Source organism: Halichoerus grypus, chromosome 10 (assembly GCF_964656455.1).
Source record: "Halichoerus grypus chromosome 10, mHalGry1.hap1.1, whole genome shotgun sequence".
Lineage (NCBI taxonomy): Eukaryota > Metazoa > Chordata > Mammalia > Carnivora > Phocidae > Halichoerus > Halichoerus grypus.
The window spans coordinates 19,439,396-19,452,190 of NC_135721.1; the positions used below are offsets into that span (position 1 = coordinate 19,439,396).

The 12,795-nt window shown below is 38.2% G+C and overlaps 1 protein-coding gene across 2 annotated transcripts in view; it reads right to left on the reverse strand.

Annotated features, from left to right (window-relative positions):
- DNAJC27 (DnaJ heat shock protein family (Hsp40) member C27) overlaps positions 1-12,072 on the reverse strand; it is a 29,614-nt gene extending 17,542 nt beyond the window's left edge. For both annotated transcript variants that reach the window (XM_036086122.2, XM_036086123.2), the window contains exons 1-3: positions 11,813-12,072; positions 4,372-4,454; positions 581-650 (exon numbers count right to left, since the gene is read on the reverse strand). In XM_036086122.2, the coding sequence (XP_035942015.1) occupies positions 581-650; positions 4,372-4,454; positions 11,813-11,899 (240 nt within the window). In that variant the 5' untranslated portion in view covers positions 11,900-12,072. The remainder of the gene's footprint in view (positions 1-580; positions 651-4,371; positions 4,455-11,812) is intronic.
- Between the last annotated feature and the right edge of the window lie 723 nt (positions 12,073-12,795).

A 12,795-nucleotide genomic window follows, 5' to 3' on the forward strand; every position in this document is an offset into this window, starting at 1 on the left:
AGTCTGCACCACTCAAAACTATCCTGTGCATCACATCATCCCTGGATTCCCACCAACCTACGTAATTCTTCTTATCCATCAAATCCATCAATGCTTAAGTGTTGCTTCCTTCAACAAGACTTCCTGTCCTCCCAGATAAGCTAGGCTAGATATTAAATGCTCCCAAGCATTCTGTCATTTGTTTAACATCTGTCTTCTCTGACAGATTTGTGTTCCACGAGGACAGGGACTGTGTGTTACCAGTGTTCAATAGAAACTGGCACACTGGTATGTGGTGAATGAATGATGGCCATTGATCGGGAAGGTATAAAGTAAAACCAAACAGTCCTTTGAAAGTTAAAATGTCTTATCTAAGTGTTTGGAACATTAGCAATTAAATTTCCTACCACTGTTTAAGGGGATGGAACAAAAGACTAACAGGTTTCCATTCAGTTAAGGCTCAGAAAGGAAGCCACAACCATCAGCTAAATTCACCTAATTTTATACATGATTTGCACACTGGTTGTTTCAGATAACTCAGGATCTTTCCCTAATCCACTGACAATACTGGATACAGGTTTTCTCAAAAAGGCTTTCTTACCTCATAGAAGAAGGGATGGCCAGCCATATCAAAGATGTTAACTTTGATTTCTCTGTCTCTGACTTGCACCCTGAAATGTTCAAATGGAAACAATTACAAAGAAGGTTATGGCTTCTGCATTCCCATTCATATCACTTATGTCATTTATGAATTTTAAAATGAATGAAATTTAAAAGAGGCTTTCTCAGTGCCTCTTCCTGATAACAGATAATCAATACAACAGAAGCTGGCAACTTGGCAGATCATCCTGCCTCCTTGTTTTAAGAACACTGAGCCCACTTGTAGTAAGACCCTCATTTACCTTCAGCTTACCTTAAGATACTTCAGTCCATGCCCCTTAACTAACAAATGGTGACTATTACCACAGAACTGAGGAAACTGACTTGAGGCAAGTAGGAGAGAGATGAAGGAAAACAAAATATTTTATTTCACTTAATAAGACATCTTAATTACTAGTGGTTATGCTTGGTTACCACGCAGAACAATAACTAACGTGTGTGATCTTCATGGAGCAAGAGCAACAGTCAACTTGTTTTCAAAACTTTTTAAACAGAGAAAAGAACAAAAAGGAAAAATAACAACCATTCATATTAGAATTAAATACTGTCAACATCATAGCGTATTTGCATCTTGTCCTTTTTATTTTTTCAAGAAAAATCACTATTGGTAAATAAATTAATGAAATATTGTAAGTATTTCAAATGCTAAAGAAAAACACGAAGATGAAAGTTTAAAATTTATCCCAAATCCTATCACCCAGAAAAAACCTTCGTCACTATAGATGAACAACACTGCAGTCTTCTTCAATGCACAGATATGACTGATAAGCATAAGTATTTTTATAAAAATGGGATTATGCTATTTTAAAATAAAAAGTATAAAATTTACTTGTTATTGAATTTAACAAAAGAAAAAGAAACTGAAGTGAGCTAGAATTTTTGAACTTTAAATATGTTTCCTCATCACAAGAAATATTTCCTAAAAGACCCCTCTAAGTTAAGAATAGGAATTATTCACAATAAATTAACAGGTTAGAATCATTGTTTTAAGTGACATGTTTCAATTTACACAGCATCGACACGACCCCCTCTTACAGAATACAAGGACATCAGTACTTGCTCTCATTGTCCCTTTACCACCTCCTGGTTTGTTTATTGTTATTATTCCCTTGTCTGCATTTATAACATCCACTTTCTATTCTGAAACCATAATTCCTATAGTTGTTTTATATTACTTGTAGATTTAAATTAAGCTAACCACTAATCATTTCTTTATTCCTGAATTCTCTACCAGATTTCATCAATTCCAAAACGCATATTTGTTTTCATTTTAACATCTGTGAAATCAGGATCCATCTTATAAAAGAGGATGTGAGAAGAGCAAAAACAAAATAACAACAGAGTCTGAGAGCATCTGGAGAAGATCTGTATAATAATTTATATTAGAAAATTTTGCCTTAAAGAGATAGCAGCTGAGAGAGGATGTAACTAAAGGCTATGAAGTCAAGAATGAACAAAAATGTATTCACACACTGAAACTCAAAGAGGTTAATTTAATTCAGATGCCAGACAGAGGATATTACCTTAAGAAAAATGATAATTCATTACCTCGAGGTCGTGCTTTCCTAGGTTCTGGCCTGAAGACCACCTGCATCATTATTATGAGGCTGTTAAAAATGCAGATTCCTGTGCGCCACCTCAGACCTGGCAAATCAGACTCTTAGTGGGTGGGTCCCAGGAATCTGCATTTTTACAAACTCTACAAGTAATTCTTCAGCATGTTGGAGTTTGAGCTTCACCATACTGGAAACAGGGAGGATGGAATGGGTATCTGTTATTTTGACTACCGCATAGAACCCCCCTTTCCTCTTGTGGTTGTGGTTCAGATGGGTTCGGCTATATGTTCTTAGTGATCCCACTCTGTTGGCCACAGCCAACTGAGCTGGGGAAAGACACCTGTCTCTACCTGGACAATCAAACCTTCCCTGGGATTTTTAAACTTGGAATACTAGCTTTGGTCCCTCTCTGGAAGTAAAATTCACAGTGTGAGTCTGAGATCGGCTGGAAGCCATGTAGAGGAAGCTAAAAGGTGGAGAGAGATGTAGTAAATGATCTGGCTATATTCTGTCCCTGGTTCCAGCCATCTCTAAGGCCCAGCATCCTTGTAACTGGATTATATGAATTAATATCCTTTATTTTTCATTATTATTATTATTTTTTGCTTGAGCTCGTTTGAGTTGGGTTCAGTTATATCCTCCTGGTTCACCATGGGACAACCATCTTTCTCCAAAAAAATTTCAGCCAGAAATAGAACAGTCTGTTGACTAAACTACCACAGTTCTATGGCATAATATGGTGATTCTCATTTCTTAGTTGAATAAATTAGCTACTTATATGATTTAAAACAGAACTGCCTTAAACAGGATCTCCTGCCATACCATTGATGAAATTCTGTGTCCTGAAGTATAGATATACCCCACCAGTTTAGTCCACCTTCTTGAAAGCTGCCCTCATATTCTAATCTTGCAAACTTCCTCTTTAGATGTACCTATCTTACCTAATAATACATAGTTTTTGAGTATCTACTATGTACAAGCACTGTACTAGGCACTTGGAGATGATTTATACTAATAGCCCCTTCTTCGTGGAGCTTACAATCTAGCAGGAGACACATTAAACATATATAAATAATAATGACATGTGGCAATTTATTCTAAGTACCATAAACAGCATAGAGAAGTTTAAGATTTCTGTCATTTGCAACCAAAAAAAGTCCTGACTAATAAAGGAGGTATTCCAAAGCCTTATGGGAACAAGACCATTTTCCACCTCAAAGAGTCTGACAGATGGAGAGATGAGGGGAAAGGACATTTCAGGTGGACAGAATGAATAATGGCATTGAGACAGGAAAATATGAGGACAGCGGTGCAGTGTGGATGGAGGGTAAAGTGTGTAAAGGAATGCAACAAGAGGGAAGGAGAGGGGCAGGTTAGGGCCAGAATAGTGAGCCCCTGAAATTCCACCTTCCAGGAGTGTGCTGTATACCTCAATTCTATGCTTTGGTAGTATTATTTCCTGCTAATGTAACCCCATCTCCCCAAGCTCAACCCACCCTCGGTTCATCTCCAGATAAATCCCCACTTCTGCCCAATTTTACTTCTCCCAGATCATTCTCTAGATACCAAAAGGCTGTAAAGATCATAAACCAATAAAGGACGTCCTCTGGTAGAAAGTTTTCCACATAATATTTAGACTTTTTAGAAAGAATATCTCAAAATGCTCTATAAACACATCTGCTAATAGGACCTTTTTATACAGAAACACGTTTCCTAAAAAGGTACATCTGCCAGTTAGGCTTTTTATTAACTTGCTCATTGTTGTAGACCCTACACCTAAGGCAAGGCCTGGCAAAAAAGAACGTGCTCAGTGATGAACAAATTACATTATCACTACATTTCTATAAAGGTCTCTTATTCCTATCTTTCCTGATGTGTCTTCAGAATCTCTATTTCAAAATACATCATTTTATTTATTTTTTAAAGATTTTATTTATTTGACAGAGAGAGACACAGTGAGAGAGGGAACACAAGCAGGGAGAGTGGGAGAGGGAGAAGCAGGCCTCCCGCCGAGCAGGGAGCCCAATGCGGGGCTCGATCCCAGGACCCTGGGATCATGACCCGAGCCGAAGGCAGACGCTTAACGACTGAGCCACCCAGGCGCCCCAAGATACATCATTTTAGAGGAGTTCGAAGGTCTATGTAATTTATAAGCCCAAAGAAACAATGTACTTACTTTGTGACTCCATAGTCAATTCCAATTGTTGCAAGATATTTAGACACAAATCTTTTCTCACAGTATCGTTTTATAATACAACTCTAAAAAGGTAAAAAATACATGCTTTTAGTAAATACACTCTGGAAACATACAAAATAAGCACAGTTCTTCATTATGGTTTCTTCACTCACCACAATGAGAGAGAAAGTATTTTCAAATAACTAAAACAAATGCTAAGAGTGAAAATTTTAAAGAAAAATTATTTAAATATTCTTCCCTAATACCAAACATGTTTTCAGTTTAGTTCTCCATCCTTGAGCTCTTTTTTTTTTTTGAAGACTTACTCTTATACTTTCAACAATACCACCAAAACGTTTAGCCTTGACCTCCCTTCTCAAAAGCAGATCTACATCTTCAAATACTAAGACCAGTGCCAAGTTTGAAATCCAAATTCCTTTGTCCTTTATTCAAGGTTCTCCATAATCTGGCCCTAATCTGTATTCCCTGTCTGAACCCTTCTAATATAAACTCTCCATTTCTGCAAAACTCCCATAGACCTGACATCCTGACTTTTGTCATTACTTTTCCCTCTCCTTGGAATGAGCTTTCTCCCCTCTTTCCAAATCTTATCCTTTAAGGCAGTTCAAACTCTGAGCTTTAGGTTGTAAGAGATCTTGTCTGCATCTGAACTCTTCTAACACTTTACATACATACTAATATATACACATATATTATACATGCAGACACACACGCACACACATGCCAGCAGTCATACATTGCTTTGTATTGTTAGTTATCATTTCACATGTATATATTCATCTTATCTCTTCAGCTAGACAGTAAACTATCTGAGGACAGTAAACACCAGTATTTTAGTTCCATCTTTTTGCTCATGCCAATGAAATTTGCTCAGTGCCACTGAAAACCAATTTTAAATGCCATATATTAATAATAGCTCTTAGCACTCATGAAACTTACAATTTACTTAGGAGTGCTAGTAATGGAGTTTATTTTGCTCAAATCCTTCCCTGATGAACGTTAACCTAAATTAAATAGGACAGTTAATTTAAAAAGCAGTTAATAAGCTTATTGTGAACTGAAGGAAAAATTTCCTTGGAGTGACTACTGCTAAGAGGCTATACTTTTAAAAGCATTTTATAGCTTGAATGCATTTCACAAATATTTTCTCTCACAATAGCTTGGGAAAATGAATATAGCCTTTTTCTAAATTATTCATGAGATTAAGAGGCCTGGCAGTCCTTTAACTACAGTACACTATTTAAATACTAGTTATAAGTATTTAACAAGACACACATTTAAGTAATTGTATTAATAACCACTCCTTATAAAACAAATAGACAGGGCTCCTGGTCCTTGGGATCTTATAAGCTAAGTTAAATAACATAAATACAGAGAGAATGTTTTGCTTTCACTATTTTTCTTAAATAGATTTTTAGGTACTTTTCTTTTTTAATGCAGTTTCAGTTAAGATCTTAACAGGTTTGGGCCTTTTTTTTTTTTTTGGTTTTTTTTTTTTAACTTTTTTTTATGTTATGTTAATCACCATACATTACATCATTTGTTTTTGATGTAGTGTTCCATGATTCATTGTTTGTGTATAACACCCAGTGCTCCATGCAGTACGATGGGTATTAAAGTGGGCCTCTTTTTTAAAATAGAATTTTCCTAAAATTCGTATGAAAGAACAACTATCTGGGAAGAACTAATCAAAATATGAAAAAGAGGAATGGGGCAGGACAATAGAAAGAGGAGGGAACCTACCTTAATAGATATTAAAATATTCTGAAAGCAATCAAGACAGTATTATATTGGCATAAGAATAGACAAATAGGTCAGTAGAACAGAACAGAGAGCCCAGAAATAGATCTCATTAAAAGAAATTTTAAAAGTGACCAAGGTGATATTTAAAGTTAAGGGGAAAAAAATGATTTCTTTAGTAAAATGCTACTCACACAAGCTGGGCCCTTTTCTAAATACAAAAATAAATTCAGATGAATTTGTGATTTCAAAATTTAAAAATAAAACAACAAAAATTTCAGAAGAAAATGTGCACCATCACTTCTCAGTCCTTTGGCTAAGATCAAGTGCAGAAGAAATGTGCAACATATGTACAACCTTAGGGAAAACTTTTCAACCAAGAAAGGAAACTCAAAAACCATAAAAGAAAGGACAGGGGTGCCTGGGTGGCTTAGTCGGCTAAGCATCTGCCTTTGGCTCAGGTCATGATCCCAGAGTCCCGGGATCGCGCCCTGCATCGTGCTCCCTGCTCAGCAGGGAGTCCACTTCTCCATCTGACTCTCCTCCCTCTCATTCTCTCTCTCTCTCTCTCTCTCAAATAAATAAATAAATCTTTAAAAAAAAAGAAAAGACAGGCATAACAGAGTATATAGAAATAATAATAACAAAAGCAATTGTATGGCAAAATATTTATAAAAATATTAAAAGACAAATGACATACCCAAATATTCACTACTCGTATGACCGGCAAAAAGTTATTATCTCTGATGTCCCTGAACCAGAAAAATTGGTAAGAAAGACACATCATTCAATAGAAAAATGAGTAGGGAATATAAATATACAGAAGAGCAAATCCAAATAGCCAATAAGCATATGAAAAGGTGCTCAACTTCATCTGTAGTCCATGAAATGCAAATTAAAGTAATACTTCTCACCAACCAGACTAGGAGTCATTAAAAGAATAACAACACCTGTGTTGGCAGGGATATGGGAAAAGGGGGACCTGCATACTATACTGCTGGTAGAAATATAGTTCTTTGAAGAGCAGTTAGCAATAGCTACTAAAATTTAAAAATATGCTCTTCAACTCAGCATTCTACCCCTGGGAATCTCGTCTATGGAAATTAGAAGACCAGTATTTAAGTGTATGTACACACACACACACACACACACACACACGGCATTTATTGCAACATTGTAGTAGGCGAAAAGCTGGAAATGACATGAATTCTCATCAACAGAGGAATCTTGCTTATTGCGGACTATGCAAATGAAAAAGAGCAGAGCTGTATCAGATAACTTGGAGGGATTATCATATCTATTGTTAAGAGAGAAAAGAAACTCCAAGAAGTATATGCAATATTGTAGGACCTCTGAAAACCCAATTCAACTGATTTAACAGGAAAATATTTATTAAATATAACTGGAAATCTAAAATTAGGGCAAGCTTCAATGTTGGGTGTTATGAAGAGTCAAATTAAGCACGTTAGGAAAGTTCTTTTTTTTAAGATTTTATTTATTTATTTGACAGAGAGAGACACAGCGAGAGAGGGAACACAAGCAGGGAGTGTGAGAGAGAGAAGCAGGCTTCCCGCAGAGCAGGGAGCCCGATGCGGGGCTCGATCCCAGGACCCTGGGATCATGACCTGAGCCGAAGGCAGATGCTTAACTGACTGAGCCACCAGGCGCCCCACGGTAGGAAAGTTCTGATGCTAGAAGGCACTGAGAACTGGACTGGGTCTTTGGGGTAGGTTGACTGCCAAGGCAGAAAGCTGAATTAGATATACACAGAGACCACAGAGAACTTTCAGGATTCTCCCATAGAGAAGATTAAGCCCTTAGAAATTCCCTTTTTCTTCCTGGATTTCTAGAACCTCTAAAACAATGCTGAGTAATAAAGGAAAATAGCAAGTATCATTTTCATACCTAATTTTAATGGAAATGGACTTAGCATTGTACCATTTGGTATGATGTTTGCTGTTGGTTAATAATACTGTTTATCATATTTAAGTAGTTTCATTTTATTCTGATTTTGCTTAAAGTTTTTATTAGGATTGCCTACTTGATTATATCAAATGTTGTTCCAGTACTGAAAAAATTTTCTCCAGTAGTCAGCTGATGTAACAAATTATGTTGACTAACTTTTTATTTTTCTATTTTTATTTTTTTAATTTTATTTATTTGAGAGAGAGAGTGAGAGAGAGAGAGCACAAGAAGGGGGGAGGGTCAGAGGGAGAAGCAGACTCCCCGCTGAGCAGGGAGCCCGATGTGGGACTCGATCCCGGTACTCCGGGATCATGACCTGAGCCGAAGGCAGTCGCTTAACCAACTGAGCCACCCAGGCACCCTGTTGACTAACTTTTTAATATTGAACCATGTTTGCATTCCAGGGATAAACTCTACTTGCTAAAGTGAATTATTTTTGATATATTGCTGAGCTCTATTTGTTGATATTTAAGAAATTATGCATCTCTCTATATATGTGAAATTGGGATATACTTTTTTTTGATACCATATCAAGTTTTGCTAGTTAAGTTACCACGACTTCATATAATAAATTAGAGAGCTGTTCATCTTTTTCTTTGCCTTAAAATAATTTAAGTAACTGAAATTATATGTTACTTAAAGCTTAAATAAAGCTTATTCATGAAGCCATCTGATCCTGATACTTTTTTGGAGGATAAATCCTTTCATTGTTTTTCTAATTTCTTCTTATGTGACTAATCGACTGGTTTTCTACTTCTTTTTGAGTCAATTTTGGTAATTTATATTTTGCTAGGAAGTCCTTCATTTCCTTTACATTTTCAAATGTGCTTCTATAGAATTGGATGTAATATTCTCTAGCCATTCTTTTAATTTCTTCTAGCATGTGATTATGTCTCCCTTTCAGTACTAATCTTGTAATTTTTTGTTTTCTCTATTTTTCTTAAATAGATTTTTTAGGCACTTTTTTTTATTATTAATTTTCATTTTCCCAACTTTCTCTTGGTTTATTTTGTGATCTTTTCCTAATGTCTTAGGTACTAAGTTCCTTTGGTCTTTTAAAATGAGATATACCATATCACAAAATTCACACTTTAAAGGTATACAATTCAGTGGTTTTTAGTATACTCACCAAGTTGTAAAACAATTAAGTTCCTTTAGTTTTTCTCTCTCTTTTTTAGAAATGAATAGGATAATGTGTTTTCCTTTGACTACAGCTTTAATTTTGTCCTGAAGGTTTCAGTACAGATTCTCTCCCTTCCATTGCTTTCTAGTTATTTTGTCATTTGTTTTGATTTGCCCTTTGATCCAAAGATTATTTACCAGGGCATGCCTCAATTTTTAACTTAAAATTGTTTATCTTTCTATATTTTCCAAATTCTTTAAAATGAGTATGTGCCACTTTTATAACTAAGGCTTTTTTTTTTTTGAGAGAGAGAGAGAGAGAGCATGAGGGGAGGGGAAGGGGCAGAGGGAGAGGGACAGAGAGAATCTTAAGCAGGCTCCACGCCCAGCATGGAGCCTGACATGGGCTGGATCTCATCACCCTGAGATCATGACCTGAGCCAAAATCAAGAGTCAGATGCTAAACCAACTGAGCCACCCAGGTGCCCCAGCAAAAAAAAAAAAAAAAATTTTTAAGTTACATTTAAATCTTTGATCCACCTAAAATTCATTTTTGAGAAAGCAGTGCAAGAGGAATCCACCCTACTCCCAAATAGTAAATAGTTGTTCCAGCAGTACTTATTAAATAGTCCCTACTTTCCCACCACTTTACTACATTTGTTGTAAACTGAATTTCCTTATGTATTTGGGTTTATTTCTGGACTCCAGTCTGTTCCACTGATGTCTCTCTATGTTCTTTCCAGCATCAATAGGAAAAGCTTGGTAACTTTAAAATATGTTTTATTATCTGGTAGTGTTTTCTTTTTTTCACAGTTGTCTTGGTTATTCTCACATTTAATTTTTCAAAGGACTTTAGTACCTTTTATTATGTTTTGAAAGGAAAAACCCCTATTGGTATTTTAACTAGTACTGAATTACATTTGTAGATTATTTTATAGAATTGACATCTCTAAAATGTTAAGTGATCTCTAAAATGTTAAGTGATCCTAATAAAGTGTATCTTTCCATGTGCTCAAGTAATTTTATGTCATTTTGTAGAGCTTTAAATTTTTCTTCATATAGGTCCTACTTATTTCTTCTTAAGTTTAAATCTAGGCATTTTATTTTGGCTGTTATTGTAAATTAAAATAATTTCTCAATTATATATTAAAACATATCATTTGATATACAAAAGCTGTTAATTTTTGTATATTAATTTTGCCTTACTGAATTTTCTTATTGTTTCTAAAAGCTTTTCAGTTAATTCTCTTTGGGTTTCCAGATAAATAAACATATCATTAGCAAATAACAATAATTTTACCTTCTCCTTTCCAGTATTTCATATTTTGTTTTTTTCTCTTGTCTAATTGCATTGGCTAAAAAATATAGAACAATGTTAAAAAAATGTGACACTGGGCATTTTGGTCTATTTTTAATGTTGCACCATGAAGCATAGAAAAATTACAAAAGTGATGCATGCTTACTTAGCCAGCTTACTATTAAACCTTTTAGAGGCTTTATTCTTTTTAATGCCTGGCACATAGTTGATGTTCAATAAATGTTGACTTTCAGTGTTAATACTTACATACATACACACAGATACATAAATAGTAAGGATAATGCTAAATGGAAAGAAAAGGCACTAATAAACATTTACTGAGCATCAACTATGTGCAGGGCACTGGCCTAAACACTTCCATTAACGGCTCTTTTGGCATAAAGATCTACTTGGAGTTGATTTTCACAGCATACAATGATGGAGAGAGAACTGCAGTAGGCTGTGAAGACCCAAGTTCTAATCCTGTCTCTGTCATTGATTTGATGACCTTAGGAGGTTAACCAACAGCTTCCACTTACCCAGAAGGGGAGACAATTGGGTGAAGAGGAGACAGGTTAGAATTCACTTGGGGGAAGGCCTCTGGTCCCTCTTGCGCCCCCCTCCCCCACACTATGGAAGAGCTTATAGGGGGTACCCATCAGATCCAGCAGAGAGAAAGGCGGTGGAACTAAGGCTTTGAGAGAATGAATATGATGACACCACCGGAAATAAAAATAAAAGCAATACACAAAACAAAATAATGCAGGCTCCTTGACACCCACTGCACTTTCCTTGTGAAAAATGTCACCATCAGTTATGCTCTAAAAGTGGATTCTGGGCTCCACGTCTGCGGAGCAACATTTACGAACTCCAATCCTCACATGCACCCCAGTAAGCTCCCTTAGGCTCCCAAGAACAGCTGGGGTAACTAAACTTTTATTCTCCACCTCTAAGTCCTGGACAGGTCACCTAGAAGGCAGATAGGGTAGCTAGGCAGACGATCTGACATAAGGACCTAGGCCTCCTTATTCTTTTGGGGATACATTCAAGGGTTAGCGGTCACAAGAGGCACCTTCTTATGGAGAGTGACGTCAGTGGAGGAGGAGGGGGACAACCCAAAGGTCAAAAAGGTCAGGAGAGTTTTCCTCACGGAGGCGCGTCCCCTAGGAGGAGACCCGGGCCTGCTCAGGGGCGGGGAGGAGGCTGGGCCCCGGGCTGTTGAGTGGCCGCCCTCCCAGCCAATCGGCACGTCGCCCCGCCGCGCTGAGGTCCCGCCCCTCCCAGCGCAGTACTCACTTTTCCCACTTCAGCGTTGCCCATGGAGATGACTTTGATGCGCAGGGACTTGCCAAGCTCCTTCCGCTTCGGCATGCTGGCCTCCATTGCCCTCGCTCTCTCGGGGCCACCCGCCTCGCTGTCTCCTTGTTCACCAGGCTGGCCCGTCCCTCAGGCCTCCTCGTCCAATGGCGGAATCGCTGCTATCGTCACCGCCCTAGCTCCGCGGCTCGCCATCCCCGCCGCTGCCTAGCAGCGGGCGCGGGCGCTTAGGAGCGCTGGGAACTGGGGGTGGGAGAAGAGAGTCTCGCGATGCTAGAAAGGGGCGGCGTGACGTCATCACCGGGCTCTGGAGACGAGGTTTTGATTACCTGTTCCCAGGAGTCGCGCCAACGCGCCGGGCTGAGTCCCTCAGCAGGAAGTCGGCGTTGACGGGTGGCTGGTTTTACACCGAGAGCGCGGCTCGGGTGCAGGGGCGCCAGGACAGCGGCATTTTTTAACGTTTGCAGCCGAGTGGTAGAAATGTATTGCGGTTTGGGGCAGATCCTTGGGCCGGGAGTATTTGGAATTGTGGGTCCAGGCCCCGTCGCACTAAAAATTCGAAGTAGACCATAGTCTGTTTGGGGGTGTTTTTTTCTGAAAATTTCAGTCCCTATGGGCCCATCTACGCGAACAACCCCCCGCCTCCCCATATTATGTTTCTCTTGCTTGGGCTTGCAGAGGAGCCCGGGGGAAGTGGAGAAGTCGGGGCCCTGGTTCTGGAAGAGGGCCGTTACTATCGTTAAAAAAAATAGCTTGTCCATTTGGAGTCAAGACGGATTTTAGTTTAGTCATTGCTCTTCTATTACGTAGTCCTCATCTGTAGGAAGAAAGCGCAGATTAGACGTTTCTTACACTCTTGCAGTTCTATGAAGATGTGTGTGCTTGTAGCTGTTTGCTCCTTCATTTTCCTCTCCCTCCCACTCACATTCAAACGTAACCCCATCATCTGTGCTCACCTTCCC